The following is a 22,409-nucleotide window of genomic DNA, read 5'->3' on the forward strand; positions in this document are numbered from 1 at the left end:
ATTGAAATAGAGTTGATTTACAACGTTGTGTTAACATCTGGTGTACGGCTTAGTGGTTCAGTTATACACACATATATTCTTGTTCATATTCTTTTTCATTACAGGTCACTACAAGCTATTGACTATAGTTCCCCGTGCTCTGCAGCAGGACCTTGCTGTTTATCTATTCTGTCCATAGTAGTGTGTATCCGATAATCCCAAACTCCTAATTTATCCCTCCCTTCTTTCCCCTTGGGTAACCATAAGCTTGTTTTCTTTTTTTTTAATATATATTTTATTTACTTATTTATTATTGTATTATTTAACTATGTTTACTTTGGCAGGGGGCAGGGAGGTAATGAGGTTTATTTTTTAATGGAGGGACTGGGGATTGAACCCAGGACCTTGTGCATGCTAAGCATGGGCTCTACCACTGAGCTCTACCCTCCCCTCATAAGTTTGTTTTCTACATCCGTGAGTCTGCTCCTGTTTTGTAAATAAGTTCATTTGTGTCATTTTTTTAGATTCCACGTACAAGTGGTATTATAGGATATTTGTCTCTGCATGCCTGACATAATTCTGAACCAGAGGCTGAGGTTACAGGAAAGAGGATGAAGAAGGCTGGGAGAGGGGGTGACACTTGATAGTGTCAAGGCTTCAGGAGGTACAGACACACTAGGTCAGCAGGTGAGACATCCAACCCGGAGACCCCCTGGGAGGTGGTGAGCAGTTCAGGGCTCAGGGGCCGTCCACCCCAGGGCGCCCTCTGGTGGAACTCAGTGTGGTTGACAGCGTGGACCAGGGCACTGTCAGAGCAGAAGCTGCTCCTTCACAGGTGCCCCTCCCTTCTCCAGCCTCCAGCTCCTTGCAAATTCGCAGGACTACACCCCAGACTCCCTGACCCAGGAGAGTCGGGGAGGGTACAAGAACCGCAAAGATAGATATTTCCAACTAGTTGCAGTTTTTTCTCTCCAGAGAGGTGCCACTGCCTTTCCGATCCAGTGGCAACGAAACTTGGCGGGGATTCAGGCAGTGAGCAGTGCGAGTCGTCACAGACCTGCACTGAGCCCGGGAGGCGAAGGCACCCACTGCGTTAGCGCTCAGGCACCTACTCATCCCAGGCTGCGTCCTAACGCACCCGTAATAACCCAGCTGGCGGTTACAGCAGCCCTGGGGGGCCGGTGCCGATTGTCCGATGGGCCCGCAGCACAGAGCGGCCACACAGCCTGTGACTGCTTGGCTGGATGGGACCCCAGGCTGTCTGGTTTCAGAGTCCGCAGTGCTGATCAGCACCCTGTGCTGCTCTGGGTACAGATGTAACGGCCTCACCCTCCGAGAAGTGCATGTTCAGTGGGTGTGTTCCCAGAGCTGACATCCTTTCAAAACGGGGGCCCCAAGTTCCAGCCCCTCCTGCCCTGTCATCGCTTCAGCACAGAGGATGATAGTGTTGGGAAACCAAGCATCACCAAAAATAAACCCGTATTTCCCCTTCAGCCCCCACCTTAGAGCCGGTCAGTCCCTGCCCTGGAGGGTCGCTGCACAGTCTTCTCCGGTGATGTAGTAACAAACCTTCCGTGGACAATTGCTTTAGGCCGACTTATTCGAGCCGAGAAACGATACCTCCCTGGTGAATTACACTGTCACCGCAGGGAGGGCGTTTACAACTCTCTCTAAAAGGAGTCTCCAAAGCCATCATACGTGGTCACAAAGCACAAAACTCTCTGGGAGACCTCAGCGCCCGAGGCCCAAGGCAGCCCGCACTGGGGGTGCCTGTGTTTGCCATTTCTGATGTAGCACCTAAATACGGTCAATTCCATATTATTCCAGAAAGTTCTAAACAGCAACACCTGAATTTTCCACCTGCTGGTGGCTATTTACGCAGAATTTACATTGTGGTCACAACTATGTTTGCAGTATTTACATTATATTGGGTATAGCAAGTACTCTAGAGATGATCTGATGTATACAGGAGGGTTCCGCAGGCTGAAGGCAAATGCCTCTCTGTCTTATATAAGAGACTCGAGCCTCTGGGGATTTCGGGATGGGGGTGGTGTCCTGGAACCCATCTGCTAGGAGCGACTGTGAGCATGAGGTCCACATGTCAATAAACTTCTGCTTTCCTTTTGCTAATCTGTCATTACAGGGGTCTCAGCCAGGAATGCCGAAGGGAGACGCGAAATTATTTTTCCTCCTCTGCATCAACCACTAAGCTTCCTTGTCTTTTGTTACCCTTTCCTCCCCGTTGTTCAAGTCTTCCGCTGACATGGGGTTGGGCGAGGTATCCAGAAGGCAGCTCACCCGCGGGCTCCCTGTCTGGCGGCGTGCGCAGGGCTGGCTCTCTGCTGTTCTCCAAGAACTCGACGGAAGCAAACTGGGCTTTGCTACCTACACACAGTATTTTTCAAATGTTGACCTTGTAATACATTTTTTTTTTTAATGGAGGCTGTCATACCAAGATCAGGCACATACAGCCACATCACATCCAAGTCACACGGAAAGACAGATCACCGGCCCGTGTGGGGTGATCCCGACGCCTGTGTGTGGGTCTCCGCTAGCTCGGACACGGGCAGGTGACCCAGGAGTCAGCCCTTCCGGTCCTCGCGGTGACAATTACAACTGCACGAAGCCGAGTCTCTTGTTGTGCCCACGGGGACGGTGAAGCCCGGGGCTCGGTGACTTCAGAGTGACTCGGAGCAGCCCCGGGGGGAGCGCGTGCGCCCGTCAGGAGCCGGACAGGTGGGAGGGGAGTCCCAGGATCGGAGACCGCTTCTGTGTTCCGTGCCGGGGGAGGGACGGTTCGGAGAGTAACCATCTCCGTAGCTATGGACTCAGAAGCACCCAGCAATTTGCTGGATTACGTAAAATTCCACAGGAGAGAAGGAAGGAAACGGGGGCTACGTGACAGCGCGGGGAAAGGCGGTTCGCGAAGGCCTTTCGGACAGGCCAGGTTCCGGAGCACGTGAAACGGTCACTGTCGGAAACGGGCCCGCTTTTCCCGCAGTTCCTACAAATGGGATGGACACACCCCCAGGCGGACTCGGGGCTGGGCTGTCGCAACTCGCGGCCGAGGAGGAGGCCGGGCCGATTCCCGAGGGCCCTCGCACTCCGTTCTCTGAAGTTTCCAGCCAGGAGCTCGGCTCCCGGGTCCGCGGTGCCGGCTCTGGGGGGTGATGGCGCCACCTGGTGCTTGTCGCCCTCAACCGCACCTCCCGCCCAGACGCCTCCCTAGCTCGGACCCCCAGCGGCGATCCCTGCCCCCAAGCCAGGCCGAGTCGCCCGAGGCAGCAAAGCCTTTCAGAAAACGGAATCAGCACGGAATTGTTTGCTAAATTAGAATGTTCTTTTTCGAAAATTATGAGGGGAGTCAGTGCAGCGCCGAGACGTGAGGACGCTGAGTTCCCGTTCCCCTCCGTGCGTGGACCACGCGAGGTGCTGCAAGGAACACGCAGGGCGCCTGCGCACGACCCTTCGCCCGGCAGGCACGGCCCGCGGGGTGGGAGAGGCAGGGGCGGGTGGCAGACCCACCGTCACGCTGAGTTTCCAGCCCTGCCTGGGGGGAGATGGCGCTGGCCGTTCGGGAGTGTCCAGGCAGGCTGGAGTACTTCCTGGAGGGCAGGTCAAAGAAGGCATTTAAACTAGCAAAATGGCAAACAACAAGGCCCTGCTGTGCAGCACAGGGAGCTAGATCCAGCAACTTGTAATAATCTATAATGGAAAAGAATCTGAAAAAGAATATGTGTGTGTGTGTGTGTGAACATAACTGAATCACTCCACTGTACACCGGAAACCAACACAACGTTGTAAGTCAACTCTACTTCCATAAAAAAGTCAGGGATTGCCTAGAACAAACAAGCAAAAACAAACCAGCAAAATGACTGACAGAGACGATCTTTCAATCTCTTCCTGAAGTTGCAGTTTTAAATTGTACCCGTGAAGTGGCTGATCAGGGTATAGGAGGTCTGTACCAGTTAGAACGAAACACGGAATTTAAAAAGTGTCATCTGTATGTAATCAACAAATTCTCTGATGGGACACTGTGACTGTTCCACATCCCTACTGAGCACAAGCAAGAATAAAGTGGTTCTAAGATACAGAAAATAAAGATAAATCTCTTCTCATGCCCGACTTTGAGTTCCTTGGAGGCAGGAAAAGGAACAGTGTCACAGTTCTGGACGCTGTGTCCTGCCTGGTGCAGAGCCTGGCGCGTAGCAGATACAGATGCTCAGCTAGTGTTTTGTTGGAAGAGTGACTACATTCACTTACAGTTTCCCTGGAGGCAGAAAACTAGACCAAATAAACTGTTATTGAACAGGCTGAGAAGGAAAAGCCGAGCAGCCCTGACACTGAGGAACTGGCCAAGTGCGCGGTCGGGTCATCCTCCCTCTCCCTGGACAGAAACGCCCTCACCGAACACAGCCCAGGCGAGCGTCCCAGGAGACTATGACGACACAGGCAGCGCAAGGCCACGCCATAGTTTTGTCTAAGCACAGAGGAAAATAAGGTCAGTGTGCCACCCGCTGGGCACTGACAACCCCTCCCACCCGCAAGGCACCGACAGCCCCCGTCTCAGCCAGAACGAATGTTTGCCGCTTCTTTACAAAGGACAGCTTATCCTCGGGCCAGCCTTCCCTCCCTACAGAGAAGACCCACCGAGATACCTGCTTCCTGATAGCCTCCAATCTGGGGCCCACCCCCTTCCGGAGATGCTCCCCCAAGTCCCTAAGAAGTCCTCTCTGAGCCCCTCTTCCTGGGATGCTCCCCAGCCCCTGGTCGGCCCGCTCCCTGTACACCCCGACCCACTTAGCTCCAGGGCTGCTTCTGGGGTACTTGGCCGAAGGGCGTGGACCAAGTGAGCAAAGAGGGAAAAGCGCGCCCTTAACTCCCAGGGCCGCGCGGACCCGGTGAGAGCCCAGATCTGTGAGAGCCGTGTGAGCTACAGAGCACCTCCTAAGAGAGGAGGGTCTTGTCTGTTGACACCTGACCGTGTTTCCTGGCATTATCCTAAGCCCTTCACAGGCGTTATTTCGTCACGCATCGTAGACGCTGTCACTGGCCCTGTTTGTGGATGAGGAGCCGAGGCACAGAGAAGTAACCTCCCCAGGGTCAGACAGCTGGTAAGGGGTGGAGCCAGGGCTCAGCTCCACCTTCTGACCCCAGAGCCCCAGCTTCAGATGACTAGGACTCTGAAGGGAGAAGGGAGGTACGGGAGCAAGGCACGCGGAAAGGCCCGGGGGCCCTGCTCCTGACCCCGTGCTCCCCCCCCCCCGCCCCGCCCGGCTCCCGCAAGGCCGACCCCTGGGGCCAGGTGCAGGCAAGAAGGGCAACACATCCTGGTTCTTTAAGTGGATTTGATTCTGTCCCCTTCACTGTGATGATAAAAAGCGCTCAGTCTGCCCCCAGCCCACACCTTGTTTCTGACCCACTGCAAGCCTTGGGGGCGTAGTTGGGTGTGGCCGAATCACCTCATTTACACCGGCCCATCTTCCAGGCCTCTGCATCCAGACATCCTTTTACAGGTCCCTTAGGGAAGCCGTCTCTGATTCCCTAGGAGAGGTGAGGGCCCCTTGTCACAGGCTCCCAAGTGGCCTCAGCTTCCCGTTTGATAAAGCCTGTCACTCCTGTGATGGTTCAGGATGCTTCCATCCTGCCATTCCACTCCAGGAACTTAGGGTCGTGAACTTGAAGGGGACCGGACCCCGTGGCAGGAGAGATCCGGGGAGAACCGGGTCAATCCCTTTCGCTTCTTCTCCCTAACTTCTGCCTCTCCATCCTTGGTCTGTTCAGGCATTGCCCAGAGAAATCCAGCCACCAGCTCGCTCAGGTCTTTTTTCTTAACAAGAGCCTGGTCAGTTGTTCAAAAAAGTCACCTTCCAAGGGGGAGGGTATAGTTCAGAGGTAGAGCACATGCTTAGCATGCACGAGGTCCTGGGTTCAATCCCCAGTACCTCCTCTAAAAATAAATAAATAAATCTAATTACCGCCCCCCCCCAAAATAAAATAAATACATAAAAAAAAATCACCTTCTGACAAGCAAACCCAGAAATAAAACTCAGATCAGCACTCCCAAGACGGTGCCAGATCTTTTCCTTAATGAATAAAGAGGAGGAACTGGGTTCAAACACCGACTCTCTAAGAATGTTAATCAAATGTGGACTGATCAGGCCTGCAGCATCTACGCGTTCCCCAGGGAGACTTTAAAGCTAATGAGCCCTTCAGGAAAAGGTATGAAAAAGGAACAGGAAGATACCAGAAGCACAACCTGGATTTACGGTTAAGATGGTAAAGATGGTCTGAATTCAGGTCTAGATTGTCTGCCCCCCTCCCACACCCCAAGCTGACTGCCCACAGTGGGGTCAGCCTAAGCCTGGGTCAGGATCAGCTCGTGTGCAGCCTCTCCGTGGCAGAGGGTCCAGCAAAGCTAAAAAGCAGCAGGGAACACAGATGCCTTTGGCATAACCCTGTGTCCCGTTCTCGAGAGAAGCCCCTTAAAAATAAGTAAAACCAACGCTGATTTCTTAGATACACAGCCGCACAGTGAGAAGGTTCAAATAAAAGCCCAGTTCACAGCCAGCGGGGCCAAGGAGTGAGCGCCAGGCCGTTAGAGCTGAGAGCATTGCAGCGCCTTCCAGCAGGAGGCTGGCGTCAGTCCCAGCAGGGAGGCACCGCCAGGTGCTGGGAACACGCAGCGCACCTTCCGACCCGGGATGCTCCGGCACGGCGCAGCATGCGAGGGGCGAGGGGCTGCAAACAGCTCCCACACCTGCCTCAGCCTGGGGTCTCGGAAACCTCCCTCTGCGCCAAAGTGAAGGTGAGGGAGGAGCTGTGGGCGCCTCTCCTGGGCACGCCACTCACCCTGCCCGGGCTGTGATCCGACAGCCGTGTACCTCCAAGTTTCTCAAAACGGCCCTTTCTTCCGCCAGCGGTGCCCAAGGAACACGATCGAATTATTCACAGGAAGTGAGGGCGGGAGGCGTGTTTCACCAAACCTGTTCCTGCATTTAGTGCAGGGGGCGGGTGACATTCGGCAAAATCACTTCACCCAAGTTTTTGACGAGGATTTGTTTTCCTCTTCCTGGCTATGTTTCATTACATTTTTCTCTTGACTAGTCCAGAATGTATAACTTCATCTGCAAATGGATTGTTTTACACCAAATTAAATGATTACTGACAAATAAGTAAAACACCCTTACCTGGGGCCGGGGAGGCGGTCTGGGACGGAACCGCCACCAGGACTGCTCACCGCAAAGTCATTTCTGGCACAGTTCCTGCAACCCGGGAGGTGACCTCAGATACCCGGACGGCTTAGGCACACTTCTGTAAGGTTGTCATCTTTCTACATCATCAAGCAAAGTGCAGCTGACTTTTCATCATAATGAGCCTTAGTAATAGACCAGCATTTAGACAGACTGGAACATGGCTGTAGCAAACGGAAGACTCGGACGGTGTGCACGGGTAGGCCTTGCTCATTCTGTTTGCATTTCTCCCAGCGCTACAATTAAGATGTTTGGCCAGAAGAAGCTTAAAGATTAAGCGACATGCCTACGTTCCTCCAAAAGGAACTACTGCACACACCGGGAGGGGCTGAGGCTGCAGACCTCGGGTGAAGGCAGACGCCCCTCGAACTGCTCCTCTCCAAGCCGGGAGCTGCCAGGAGCAAAGGAAGCCGGTCTCGGGCTCTGTGGGAATTTTCAGTGGCACGGAGGAAACGATTTTCCCCACAGGCGGTTTGATCAGCTGTGGCCCGTGATTCACGCGGAGACCCAGAGACCGCCCCCGCCTACAAGTCGGTTCCGTGAGAGTTACAGGCCGCAGACTCCCAGAGTCCATGCAGTTTGAGCAGAAAACTTAGGTTTAAATCATGCAGGGCGGGGACACAGACGTCACAGACATAAATACACGGGGTACAGACAACCAGACCTGCCACTGTGTGGGAAACAGCACTTTCCTACGTCAAAAACGGCTCCCACGACTTGACCACCCTCACTGGAACAGTCCAGAAATGAAAGCAGCACTAATGCAAAACCTTCCTGTTAGCAAGTAAAAGATTTAGGAGACTGTTTCTTATAAACACTTTTTTTTTACCCCGAGGCTGCTATTACCAAAGCAAGAAAGCAAAGCCACGATCAGCTGTTTTTCCTGCAGAATCTGAAAATCATTTATTCGCGGATCTGGAATAGTTTCTCTCCAGCCCCCTTTCCACACCCCACGTGATGACCAGAGGAAAACACGGCAAACGGTTGGTTCCAGTCTCGGGACATCCTGACAATACGATCCTCAGCTCAATCTACTGACCAAAAACAAGAGCTCTAACATCCATTCACTCTACGCTGTTGTGTTTTAAAAGTTAATCAACATCCGCTCTTTCTTTTACAAGGGGAGCTGGATAGCACTACGTTCTCTGTTACAAGGTCCGCGTAAGCAGGGGGCCCAATAGTGAGGGTCAGAGTTCACGCAGGGTGCCTCACGAGTTTCAACCTCCAGCTCTTAGCCTCCTAGGGGTAGGACCTGCTTGTGTCTAACAGAGTAACAACCCCTGAAAGCTACAAAGTTATCCCATTCGAGTGATGGGAGAGGCAATCAAGTTAAATTGAAAAAAAAAAGATAGCCATATTTAAGGGGGGGGCTATTTTAACATTTTTTGGTATGTAAATAACAAATACGTAGAAGAAAAAGATTTTCAAGGTCTGAAATCCTAATGTCTCTAACAGGATTTCTGTGAGCGAGCTGAGAGTGGCTCTGTGCTGTGTCTCACTAGGCAGCCTGGTGACTTTCCCGCCATCATTTCCACTATGACATCCTGGTGCCTCCAAAACGTGTCCTTTCTAAACACTAACGGCCCTTCATCTAAACTGGCTGTCAGTCTGCACATCAGAGTCAGGAAATCTTTGTTGTTACTTGGTTTCAAAGTACTGGACGTGCCTTCCCTGTGTGCCGTGTACCACTTAGTTTCCACGGCACAATCACGTGTATCCTGGGCTCTGCGGGGAACCCGGGGACCTGGGGCAGCTGAAGAACTACCTAGCCTTGCTCCACACTCCGTATCTGTATCATTTCTAGACGCCTGCCCAGTTCACATGCTGGAGCTGAGCCTCACAAGCGTGGGTTTTTCTTGAGAAGTTAAGTTATGCTCACTACCTTCCAGCCAAAACTAGGTGAGGATAATGGAGCGAGAATTTAGTATTAAACTGAGTTAGAAAAGGTTTTCCAGAAAAGATAGTGTTCTTTTCTTCTTTTTTTTTTTTTTTTCAGGTAGAATCATAGAAAATCGAGGTTGGAAAAGCTCTTAACAATCCTGTGGCCAATTCCTCCACTGACACCTGGACTCCTGTGTAACATCTCTGCCAAGCTGTTGTCCAGCCTCTGCTGGAATACTTTCAGGGGCAGGAAGCTGTTCCGACATTACTTATTCCTCCTTAAAATAGAACAGCAACACAGACAGAACGGGGAAACAAACTTCCACTAAGCACGATTGATGAACTGTACCTAACTTTTCAAGAGTTAGCAGATTGTCAATTGCTACTCAAAAGAATAAACCAGATTTGTTCCAAGCATCCCATGCTTGCTGCAGTGATTCAAAGTGGGGAGATGGTGGGGAGGGTGTAGCTCAATGGCAGAGTGCGTGCTTAGCATGCACAAGGTCCTGGGTTCAATCCTCAGTCCCTTCATTAAAAAAAAATCATCAAGTGAGATAAAATGTAGAAGTGTGAATTTTACAACTCATTGCTGAATAGCTATGGGGGGGAGAGCAGATTACAATGTCTGACAATCATTGTAGGGACCTGAAACAAAGGGAAAATGTTTTAAATAATAAATAAAAGTTTCACTTGGAAGTTGCAGTAAACACTCGTGCAGTCAGCCTTAGGCGAGAATTCAGGAGCTCTGGTGGGTGATGTGCAGGCCGATTCCGGGCTGTCGCGGGTGTCAGTGAGGCTGGGAGACAGGAGTGCATGGTGAGAGCGAGGCAGTCTGATGCGCGCCCGCCCGCCATCCGAGGCAGCCGGAGCAGGGCACCCGGTCTCGGCTTCATCCTTCTGCCTTGTCTGGCAGCCCTGCAAACCAGGCTCTCGTTGCTGATTTCTTCAGGTGTCAGGCTGCTTTGAGGTTTTAAACGCCCCCTTCAGAAGACCAACAAAGCAACATGCTGATGGATGGACAATTTCAGAATTCAATTTACAAAGGGTCGGTTCCTCTGAAGGGGAGCGTTCATGTCTGTATTTTTAGTTTTTGGACACGTATAGGAATAAGTCTATCTGGACTGAAAACATTGACCCTGAAAACACACCCGTAAACTTCCAAGACTCTGAGTGACTCGGCTGATTCAGTTTCGAGGGCTGTCTTCCCCGTCGGTGTCTGTCGCTAACAAACACAAGGAACAAACACGACTCATAATGGACAAAACCAGAAAGACAAAAAACCAGCCACGGCGTCAGCGTGTCTTTTTATAGGGAGGCCATTTTTTTTCCTTATCTGCTTCAGAAGCATCAGCTAATTAACATGTTAGTAGCTGGAGATCAAATCCCCCTGCGGAAAAAGAACGGAATGTCCGTGACCACTGAAACTTGGAAGTGAGATCAATGAAAGTCTATTAAGTACTCAGGGTAGATCTGGTTGGCGTCGAACACCACGAAGATCCTTGGGTTCCAGGTGTCGTCCACACAGCTGTCGTACAAGTTCACGTAGCTCCCGTCTTTGGAAGGAGGGCGCATGTACTTGGAGTCTCCGTTTATGTAGTCTCCGATGAGCACGCGCGCCAGGAACATGGATTTGGAGGTTCGACACAGGTGCCGCTGCTGCAGGCTGACACCGTGAATCTGGAACGTGTTTCCGTGCTTTATGTCATCTTTGCAGAAGCGACTGGAGTAAGCAGCATCTCTGGCAAAATATGTTCCTTAAAAAGAAAGGGCCCCGGAGAGCCAAGATTACTCCAGGGGGAACAGGTGCAACACAAGCACGAACGCCGTGATTGTCGGGGGACAGACACATGGAAGGGTGTAAGGGAAGCAGATGCGGGCTTTCCTCGCCTGCAGGTTTTAACAAAACGAACAGAAATCTATCTGTTACGGCCTGCTGGGACGCGGCCTGCCCCTGGGATGGTTACTACAGACCAGTCCCCACCACCAACACCATCCCCCGTCCCCACCGAAAGGTAGCTCCCAGACTTGTGTTTCAAAAAAAAGGCTTAAAAAGAAATCCAATAAGTAAGACAGCTGTGGACACTTTTCGTGATTAAAAGTGGCAGGCCCCGCACTGTAGCTGCTTGGACCGCGCTCCCACTGCTGTTTCCTTCCACCCCTTTCTCACCCCGCCACCCACCCATCCGAACATCCACACCAAACGCTGGAGGGCACGGTGAAAACGCGGGTCTGCAGAGATGATTTCAAACCCCAGAAACCACATTTCTATGATGCAGGGTAACAGTTCAATAATGTTTCTGGAGATAACAGAACCCCACGTGCAGGAGAAGATTTCGGAAGAGAGTGCAATGCTATTCACGTCTGAACGTCCCTAAAGAATGCGCTCCCTGGCTCTTCGCCTAAAGACGAAAACTTGACAAAGGACCGATTCTTCCGAAATGGCAGACCCAGGAGACAGACCTCATCACGGGAATATTCACCCTAAAAAATTTTGGAAGTGAACTGCAAAGTCTCATATTACCCAAATCTGATGGGAATTATGTAACACCTTTCTGACCCTCTTACGGGTAACTAAGTGGGATGATCTTTGCAGGAGTTATTTTTGAAAGTAATTTACTTTTTAAAAAATGCTGCACCTCCTGATCTGGAGTGGCAGCCAGTTCTCTTGCTGGAGGTAAGGTCCACAGTCAGGACCAGACAATTAACTGTCCACCCTTACCTCTCCCCTCCTCTCTCTCCTTCATTTGCTTGAATCTGGAGAAGTTGGACTTTCACAATGTTAGGGAAAAGCAGAGGATTTCCCCCATTATCCCTTCCTGTTCTTTAATGTCCTTACCTGTCATTCTTCTAAAGATCAACACAAAACAAACAAAACTGCCAGCCCCTAGGCCCGCGCACAGTGCGCGCAGTGATTTGTTTACTTTACAGTGCTCTGTATTTTTGACATAAAGCAGTTTGGTGCATAGGCTTCTCCGTGGAAGGGACTTATCCATGGAAATTAAACGTAATGCAGAAGTCAGCTTCCATGGGCACGCCGCCGCCCATCGGGGAGCCCGGGACTTGGGGAGGCGCCTCGTCTGCAGAGCTGCACCAAGTCCTCCTTCCACCTGGCACCCGCGGGGAGTGGCTCCAGGAGCTCCGGGGCTGTGCGGGGACCCGGCCGGCAACTTGGAACTTAACGACTCTCAAACCCCTGGGTCACCATCAGCTCACTGGGGAGAGGAGATTCTCTCCGAGCACCCAAACTGGACCCAGGATTCTGGGAATTATTACCTTTTCCAAAGAGAGCACCGTGAATACCGTTTATCCTCCAGTCAAAGTTATGAATGCAAATCGCTTCCACAAACTCGCTGCTGGTGCCGTGAAACAGCATTTGCTCGTTAATCTGAGGCACGCCTCTTTTTTTCTTGAGCTGAGCCTTTTTCCTGAAAACACAACACATAGACACAAAACACACAGAAATAACACCGTTACGGGGCACTGTTGGTTTTTCAAGGAGCACAGCTCAATAGGGAACAGAACACAGCTCTTTAACCTAAATCCTAAGTGGGCAAATAGCTCTGGAAAAGAAATAATCTCAAGTGCTCCTGGACACGTAAATCGTCTCATCAAAAATTAGTTAACATTGACACTTAAGGTGAAAATTATACTGAAAACTATAGCTATCACAGACGATGCTCGGTCGTAGTAAAGGTGGCTGACTGCCTAAGCCAGCCAAGGTTTACAGACGCCTAAAAATGACACCACAAACCATAAATCATGCCTAGTGCACAGGGCCTTTAACAGTGAATTCTCTGAGCAGGGACCACGCCCTGCATTTTGAATTTTGAATCTCAGGGCTGGAAGGGGCATTAAGCCATCCAGTTCAACCTTCTTCCCAACAGACAGATCTCTTCCAGCGCATAAAAGATATTCAATGCAGGGTTTAGTGTACTAGTGAAAAAACAAGTCAACTGAAAACAGCCTAAAATTCATCGAAAAAAGAATAATTACATATTTACACATGAAAGTTACAGTAGTGAACTATCCCTACACGTATTAACATAGATAACTCCTGAAAAATAATGTCAAACGGAAAGACAATGTTGCAGAAAGAGACACAGAGCTCAGGATAATAACACTACTGTAGAGGTGTACGCACGTGGTAAAAAAATACAAAAAGCTCATGGACAAGAAGGCCTGACACCAGCCTCGGCAGGAAAGGAGGATGGCGGGGGCGGGGGGAGGGGAACGCCCACCTGTAACTGTAATGCTCTGTATCTAAAAAGGCCCAGATACAAAGATGAAGAAACTGTCATAAATGTTAAAATGTCGAATCCGATGGGTAGGTACCTGGGTGTCCGTAAACTATCTGCTGCATTTTCATTTTTAAATATTTCATAAAAAAGACATTTGAGAAAGTAAAAGGCACCCGCTCCCCCGCCACCTCTGCAAATGACAGCTCTCCAGCGCCTGCCTCAGCGCGTCTGTGTCCAGGCTCCGCGGGACAGCGAGCCCACCTGGGATCGGTGTGGCTCGGAGTCAGCCACCCGACCTGGACACGGAAGCCACGTCCGCCCTCCCGTACTTCTCCCGGGAGCTCTTAGTTGTCCTCTCCTGCACACCGGACAATTCGATGTCCCCACACAAAACGGCTCTGCAAATGCCCAGGGATCACCGTGAGTACCAGTCTGGGCTTTCTTCTCCAGGTGAACAGACACCATCCCTCAGCTGTCCCTCACACAGCGCAGCTCCCAGGCCTTTCTCCACCCCGGGCGGCCTCGAGTGGAGATGAATCTGCCGGACACCTCCCTGTCTGTAAACGCCGCTAAGAAACGGGGCCCAGATGCCGTGAGCCGGCGCAGGGCTGAGCTCGCTCTGCCCCGGGCACCTGGCTGCTGCTGACAGCTGGAGTAGACTGCAACTCCCAGGGCCTTCTCAAAGCACGCTTCTCTTGGCTTGCGAGACTGGTACAGCTGTAGATTTATTTCAATTAAGCTTTATCTTGATATAGCAATTCTAAAAGCAGAGAATTTATAAAGGACACGCAGCTTAGTGACTGTTCGGGGGAGGGAGAGTTGCCCTGAAACGAGGAGAGGAATGGAAGCGCACACGGCCTTTCCCCAGTGTCACCTGGCAGCAGCGTCACAACTCAGACGTCTTTGCTTTCTCTGAAGACAGTCTTTTCAGACCATTAAGCATGACATCAGGGGATGTGTATGAAACAAACGCTGACTTTGGAAAAAGCCAGGATGTTTTCACAAAGAACAAGTTATGCCAACCTTCTTTTTAGACTTTCAAGTTCTGTCTGAAAAGCTTTTTTGACAAGAAACATTTGTTGCTTGTCTAACCAAGAAAAATATCTTTTTTTAAAAGAAGATAACCGTATTTGTTTTGACTCACTGTTTCAACCTTCCAAGGCCTTTGTGACTCCCGGTTAGCCCACACGGCACACCAGCCGCCCCTCTCAGTGCCGAGCCTTTCACAAGCGTGATAAGCAGGCCTCCTACACTTTCATCCAAGTTCCTGCTGAGAACGTGGAAGGGCTCAAGAAGCAAGCAAGCCTCTGAAGCAGGTGCGGTTTACTACACAGGAGTTATACTGCAATAAAGGTGTTAATAAAATAAAATAAGAAGAAAGCACGCGTGCCCTTCAAGTTTCTCTGCATAAGACGTCTGACCGGTGCTCCTTTTTCCCTTCGTCCTGCCACGCGGCCAGCCCCTCTCTCTGGCCCCATCGTAAGAACCCTTCTCAGCCACTTGTAGAGATCCAGTTGTGTCGTCTAAGGCTCCCCCATCTACCACGGCAACCCTCATAGCTCGCCGAGTGTTAGTGGAATCATTCTGTTTTTTCCTAAGTAAACATTTGTTAATATACGTCCTTCAAATGTCAAGCTCCATGGTTTGTAATGACTAGAATCCACTCCAAAATCAGGATTTTCACTCATCACTCAGGAACTTTTGTTTGAGAATTCCGAGTCTCTCTTAAATATTATACACAAAGTGCTGGTTAAACAGCTGGGCGTGTGGGCGCCGACACCCTGCTCGACCCCCAGCTGGAGGCGGGTATGGGCGCTCTGCCCCCCGCGCGGCCTGCCTGCTGTATTCTAGCGCCCGCAACACGTGGGAACGTGCAAGCCATGACCTTGTTCCAGAAAGGCTGACCTTGGGGTCCAGAGCCTTCTGGACTTCAGTTAGACCTCAGGGAACAAGACAGAGTCCTCCACCACCCTGCCTGACCCCACATTCATTTCCGAACTTACTGAAAATGCTGCCGCACCTGCTTCTCAGAGCCTTCAAACCACCCGCCCCCTCAGGGACCAGGGCATCCAGGGGGCCCCGCGGGGCACACCGCGCACTCCGACTGCAGCAGGGAGTGCTGCCCGCCCTGGACTGCAGTAAGCCGGCCTAGGCGTGGACCAGCGGCTCCCGTCCTGGGTGAACACCAGAACCACGTACAGAAATTCGCAAAGATAAAAATGTCAGAGCACAGAGGCTCTGACTCGGTGGACCAGGACAGGTAGGAGACGCCGCCACGTGCTAAGGGCCCCCCAGCTGATTGTGACCCGTGGCACGTGCCCTGGGGGGCAAAATCACCCCTAGTTGAAAACCACTGCTTTGAACTCCTTCTGCGGAGTACAACCCGGTAAACTATTTTCTACATTGCAAATCAGATCCATTACTCTCTTGCTTCAAGCCCTGCGATGGCTGCCCACCGTCCCAGGGGAAAATCCAAACCCCCTGGCTTGCTTATAAGGGCCTGCATGGCCTGGCCTGCACCCACTCTGACCGCAACTCTGGGTCGGTCCAAGTCGAGGGAGGCTGAGGGAGATGACCACCTGCCCGCCCCAGGGGCCCCTGCCAGTGCTGCGCGCCCTGCCTCGCGAGCGCTTCTCCAGCACTTCCCCCAGCAGCCTACCCTCTGTTCTGTTTGAACCCCTCACTGCTCCATGTTCCCCACCTGCCAGCAGACTTTGGCCCCTGCTGCTCCTGATGCCCGGGGTGCCCTCCCTCCCCTTCCTGCGTCCGGCTCCATGACACCTCCTTCAGGAAATGCTCTGTGACACTCCCCACCCCACAACACAGACGCTGCTCCCCAGCAGGGGTGAGGGGCCCCGGCTCTGCTCACACCTGCATCTTGTGCTGCATGCCTGGCTCCCTGTCCAAGCTCTGGTCCTGGGCACGCCTGTCCCCAAGGGCCTAGAACAGTGCCTGTCACAAAGCTGGTGCGCAGACAGCCAGACAAAGAGGGGAGGAGGAAGGCCTGGACGACGCAGACTGAGGCTGGACCGGCTCCCGTGGGCCGCCCGCCTGCTGGTGAGTCACGTGCCATGAGAGGACCAGGCCACTCTCCATCTTCAGGCAGGTGTCAAAATGACAGGCTGTCCTGAAAATGAGACTCAGTGGTTTCTGCCGTCACGGCAGGTGGCGGGTTCATTCACCATCACAGGTTTCCACGGGCCGACATTCCATAAAATCAGGCACGGCGCCCACAGAGTAGAACCATTTCCCGTGACATCCTTAGTACACACTGTTCTAGGGGATTCACTGGAACACTGCTACCACGTGGGTCTCCAATTATGAGAGAGACTGGTAGGAATTCCACTTCAGAGGCCTGATTAAGAATAAGGAATTAAGTTTTCATCAGAACCTTTTAGCGAAACTTACTTTATTCACTGAGAGAATAAAACCAAAGAAGAGGGAGGCTCCCATCTTCCTCTACAAAAGAATCACCCAAACAAGAACTAAATAAAACCTGCACTCAGGCCCAGGACTGTCAGAAGTAAAAGTGGGCTTGGCCCAAGGACTCAAAACTACCAAGAATACAAGCTGAAAACCACTATTTTATAATATAAGCCAGTATGAGAGTAAAACCTGGAATTTACTCAGGCCACAGGAGCCGACCAACCAGAAGAGTGAAAGAACTCCATGCATCATTACCAGACAGAAGTCAGCTGATTTTCAAGTATCTGAGGACAAAACGGGTTAAGGCCAGGCATCTGCTTTAAAACACTTCAGCAGCAACAACAACATAGCAAGAAAAGAGAGACAGAGCATGACGGTAAATCTGTATCAGCATCAAGTCAGGATCGTGGATACGTGGGGGTTCATTATATCAGACTCTAGTATTCGAAATTCCCGACTAAATATTCAGTGTCTGTTTGTATTAAAAAACATTAGAAATCAAATCTCGAACACAAATTTAATAAAAATGTTTCAGAAAACCACTTATTTTAAGTAATGCTTGTTATTAAAAAAAATACAGCATGACAGGTTAATTTGGACAATACCTGTAAGTTTCTTGTAATGGGCTCTATTTTCAGCAATCCAATGGGTCATTTCCAACCTAAACTGAGTAATGAATCGAGATTTTAAATCTACAACATAAACTCTGGGCTAAGCAGGAAAGCTGAAAATGTTTTTCACAATGGCCTTCAAAACTGAACAAGCAGATGGCTTACAGGAGGCAGGTCTGAGCCAACAAGGTCACAGCGACACAGCCGAAGCGCCCCCAGGCCCCCTGTGATGCTGGGTTCAGCCTAACCCTTGGCAGGCGAGCGGGAGGGACTGCCGTCACAGCGTGTGTGCGCGGTGCACGGCGCTGACTTGCGGGGACAGCAGCCCTACCCGCCACGCCCCCCGGATGACAAAGGAGAGAGCTGAGAAACCCCATCAAAATCCGGCAGGAGCAGAGCCTGGTGCATCCGCACGGCTCACGTGGCGACACTGACAGCGAGCACAACAGAGCCCTGGTGCCCCACGGCTCCGGGACTGCGAGCGTCTCAGACACCAAGCAGAAGGTTCAGACTAGGAGCTGTCTCACCTGCAAAAGAACTCCCACAGGTCTAGGTTTTGAATTCTCTGGATTCTTCTAATTCTGTTGCGATCCATCGTTCTCCCAAAGAGACCAGCAACCTCCTTATACTCATGCGTTTGGTTGTGCAAAGGAATAAGCTGGAAAGAGAAGTTTGCAGCGTGGTTTTATGGGGCCCTTTGCAGGCCCCCCCGCCTCCCGTGGGTCAGGGCAGCGCTCACCTGGTAGGGGACCTCGGTGTTCACGTTCTCCCAGTGCGCGGGCATGGGGATGGCCTCGTTCTCACAGATGTAACTGTACGTGGAAAAGACAAAACGAAGCATTAGAAGCTGATGACAGTCACAATCAGTGACTTACACGTTTCCTCCCAAGCTGAATTTTCATGCTGAGGCACCGTGACAAATGCAGTTAGGTGCAGTCCTTGGTTTCTCTCTTTTCAAATAGTTCCTGAATGCCTACTCATGTGCAACTTTAGGTACTGAACTGAGAAACCTGATGGGAAACATCTGGTCCTAAATAACATTAAAATTTCAAAAGCTGTTGTTTAATTCTGTTTTTTGTTTTCCCCTGAATTTTCCAGAATGTCTTTTAACTGTAGGAAGATTTTAGGTAAAGAAAAGGAAAATCCAAGAAGAAAATCAAATTCTTGATAAAAAAAAACCCTCTTTAACAGATTAAAACTGCCTACTAAATTACACCCAGTTTTCACAGCCACACATCCAATGTCCTTCAGGATGGAACTCAAACCTGCAGCTTCCTCTCTTCACTGCCCACGACGCCCGCGGTCCACATTAGCTCACTTGGCGCAGCAGACAGTCGAGCTTTTGAAAACTGTCCACCATGTTTAAGCCACTGGATGTGAACACGGAAAAAGACAACGATCTTTGCTCATTTTTCTGAGGGATTGCTGGTCTTCTATTTGGAGATTCCTAAAAGTACTTCGTACACGACAGAGCTGAGTGCTTAGAATGTGGTACTGGGGAACAACAGTTTCCCAGGGTTTTGGTCTTTGTTTTTCACTTTGCCTGAAGTATCTTTTAGCTATGGAAAAGGTTTTCGTCTGTCTGTTTAAGTGTTTGCAGCCCTAGTTAACTGTGAATTCTTTGCCAGCAGGAAATGCACTGCTCCCTTTGCATGTCATAAATGCTCACCGTAGCCCTGCACTACACAAGCAGACATTTCTAGATCAGCACCTCTTCCTCTTCACCAGGCTTCTGTGTCCTAACTGTTCTTCGTCCTTTACTGTCCTGCTCTGTGCCCTCCATTCTGGCTCATTCTCTCCCCTCCCTGTCTTTTTCTATGGCTCATACAGTCTACGTGAGAGCAGAGCATCTGGCCCCATCGTGTGCCTCCTCTCCCACCACAGGGTACCAGACGCAGTGACAGACACTTAGAGCGACCCGTCCATCACCAGGTCTCATCTTCCTTCCAGATCACATGTTCTTTGAAGATAAATAATTTCTTGATTAAATTCCTCATACTTAAGAATGAGATATGATGAAGCTGGTAAGGAAATAACATTCTCCACCTTCCATGGAAGTATTAGGACATTCATTACATAAGTATTCAAATATCTTTGAAATCATGATCCTAAAACATAAGCCAAAAGTCTCGAGAAACAAACTGACAGAAACATTAAACATTTCTTTCTTTAATCCTTTCAGAGTATCTCCTTGGAAGGAGCAAACGGGTCTCTCCTACAATTTACAGGCTAGCAATTTTTTTTTCTGTTTCACTTAAAATTCTTTGAACAGGAAGAATTTCAATACTTGCTTGAGGAAATCATTCCAGAAAATAGGAGACTTGCTCTAAGATTTCCCCTTCAATTCCATTCATATGAATAATGAATAGGTATTCTCTCGGGACATCTATGGCGGTCTTTTCTGGCTACAGACAGCAGGACAGGGAAGGAGGAGAACGTGCCGCCCCGACCCAGGAAGCAGCAGGTGTGGCTGCTGCCCCCCACTTCCCCGTCGCCCCAGGTCCCTTCAGTCACTACAGATCTGAAATTACGTCCAGGGGTTGCCCCCTGGGGTTTGGTCGAGGTGAACACAAAGTGGATAATTACCTAAAATGTATGGTTCAAAAAACTGGATGGTTCTGGGAGAGTCTTTCCTATTCAAACTTACCTCAGTAGGTTATTTGAAGGATTTAGAGCATAGACCAGACATGCAAGTGTTCTAAATTAAAAAGCGTAACTCTATAAAGGGAAGCAAGAAGGACAGCAGGCAAGGAGACGCCAGCAGAAGGTAGCAACATTGCTCGTTCACTAGCTGACGTGAGCTCGGGAGAGACCAGATCAACATGAAGGTTATTAAATAACCTACCAAACCCTTTCCGCCTCTCCGCCCCCCCGTCAGCTATCAAGGCAGAGGAGAGGAGACAAAGCCCGCTCTTCCCACGCCAGGCTCTCCACAATACCTGAAAGCACTGATGGAAAAGGGAGCTCTTTTTATTAGACGCTGTTTTCCAGAGGTGAGATTCGTCTGCTTCATTTCTGCACACGGAGACAAAGATGTTAGAGAAGTCACAGAAACACATTGTGCTGTCAGCTGTCACGAAGATCTGTGGCCACACGGCGTGATGATCTGGGACCGCGGGGCTTTGGGAGGAGCGGCCATGCCCAGGGCACTCGGGCTGCTTCAGCGGACACGCTGGTCAGCAAAGCAGGTTCGCGGCTTCATCTGAGCTCACACACGAGGATGCTAACCTCGGACGCTGCTCGGACGCAGGGTCTGCCCTTTCCGCCTCATACTTAGGCTAAACTGACAGGGAAATAGGAACGTTCTCAACCTAAGAAAATTTAGAGTGCCAGAAGGAGGAAGAAATTACAGTACTGAATCTCCTGGTCAGTTTCTTAAGTGAGAAGTGCACTTTGATTTCTCCACAAAGATTTTGGAAATGATAAAAAAAAAAAAAGATACATTACCATGGTGAAATGTGCACAATTCAGTTTCAAGAATTTTTAACTTTCTTGCCTTTTCTTTAAAGTGTACACCTAAACAGAAAACCTGGCTAGACTCAAGGTGTACTTACAGAAGAGATGCTGGTGATAAAAGGATGAACTCACTGCAGGCATCATTGTCTTCTTCTATCTGTCCCTCAGCGGTGGTGACACCCATCACACCCGCTTCTTCATCCCCACAGAGTTAGGCGCTAAGTCTTCCTACGAGAGCCTAGCCAGTCTATCTTGTCAAACTGGCATCCTAACACCCCCAATAAAGGGGCTCCCCGCCCAGGCAAACGCTGCTCCAGGTGTGCCCTGCTTTTTCCGTGTCCCCCTAGGCTCCGTGTGCTGGCGTGAGCACTGCGCAGGGAAAAGCAAGGTGGTCCCGGCACGAGGAGTGAAGCCTGTGGTGCCTCCTTGTACCACCTCATTTCAAGTTTACTTTTACCATTTTTATGAAGGGAAACTGGGTTGGCTCATGGCAGAACGGATGGGGCTCGTTTTGCAAACGCAACATGGGAAACGCGAACACTGACGCTGCTGAAACAGCATCGTTACAGTGAGGGGTGGGGACTGAGAGCTGTCATATGTGACTTCTATGCTTTGATAAAGGTTTTTTTTTTTAATAAACTGCACCATCTGAGAGAAAGCTTCCAAAAATACAGTTTGCTAGAAAACACTCTTTCAGAAATATGTGGTGTGCTGGGCTACCTCCCAAATGCTTTGACAGACTTACCCTCTGCACGACGCCTGAGGTCTGTGTACCACTATGTCTCAGTGTTGCTTCAAAACTGGGACTTGTGGGGGGAGGGTACAGCTCAAGTGGTGGAGCACATGCTCAGCACCCACGAGGCCCCGGTTCAATCCCTCCGGACCTGCTCTAAGCGGGAATCAGTGAAGAACCCTAATTAGCCCCCTCTCAGCAGAACTGGGACTTGCACACAAGAGTAAAGTGTCTGCCAACACCGTCCGTCTAGACTGCGGCAGAAAGACAAACGTCAGGGCTCCTTAAAGGCAGCCTATCTGCCTAATGTCATAAAAATGTTATAGTTAGGAGTAAGAATCTAATGGCTTTAACTCTTGAATTAAAAAAAAAAAACAGCTCTGGGAGACGACAATCATGAGAGGTCCGGCTGCATCACCTTTACTGGACTACCCCCTCCACCGCTTCTGGGCCTCGGTGCACCCAAGGACCACCCTCGGCTTCCCTGCCCCCCCCCCCCCGCAGCGCAGCACCAGCTGTCGCCACGACTCCGCCCACAGGAACTGGGGCAGAACACCTGGAGGGTCGGGCCATGAGGCACCCCAAATGCACTTTATTAAGAAAGCCCCCCCATCCAGGTCTTGTTTGCCTTGAAGCAGAAAACAGCTGTGGCTGGCAGCTTGAAACTGAAGGGGTGACTCCAACAGGTTTTCGTGGGAGCCCTAAAGACACGCCCACATACAGGGGATGAAATCCAAGTGGGGCTGATTTCCAGATCAGCTGCCAGGGAAGAGCCACTGAGACCAGAAAGCAGCAGAAGGTAACGCCCATCGCGGCTTCCTGGCAAAGACTC

The 22,409-nt window shown here is 50.6% G+C and overlaps 1 protein-coding gene across 3 annotated transcripts in view; it reads right to left on the reverse strand.

The window, feature by feature from the left end:
- Positions 1–8,107: 8,107 nt before the first annotated feature.
- PARP11 (poly(ADP-ribose) polymerase family member 11) overlaps positions 8,108–22,409 on the reverse strand; it is a 34,361-nt gene continuing 20,059 nt past the window's right edge. For 2 of the 3 annotated variants that reach the window (XM_074357250.1, XM_074357251.1), the window contains 5 exons: positions 20,328–20,403; positions 18,128–18,200; positions 17,916–18,046; positions 12,387–12,538; positions 8,108–10,867 (listed from right to left, as the gene is read on the reverse strand). In XM_074357250.1, the coding sequence (XP_074213351.1) occupies positions 10,551–10,867; positions 12,387–12,538; positions 17,916–18,046; positions 18,128–18,200; positions 20,328–20,403 (749 nt within the window). In that variant the 3' untranslated portion in view covers positions 8,108–10,550. Of the gene's footprint in view, positions 10,868–12,386; positions 12,539–17,915; positions 18,047–18,127; positions 18,201–20,327; positions 20,404–22,409 lie in introns of those variants that run through there. The other variant, XR_012503907.1, reaches the window with a different exon arrangement.

This window comes from Camelus bactrianus, chromosome 34 (genome assembly GCF_048773025.1).
Source record: "Camelus bactrianus isolate YW-2024 breed Bactrian camel chromosome 34, ASM4877302v1, whole genome shotgun sequence".
Lineage (NCBI taxonomy): Eukaryota > Metazoa > Chordata > Mammalia > Artiodactyla > Camelidae > Camelus > Camelus bactrianus.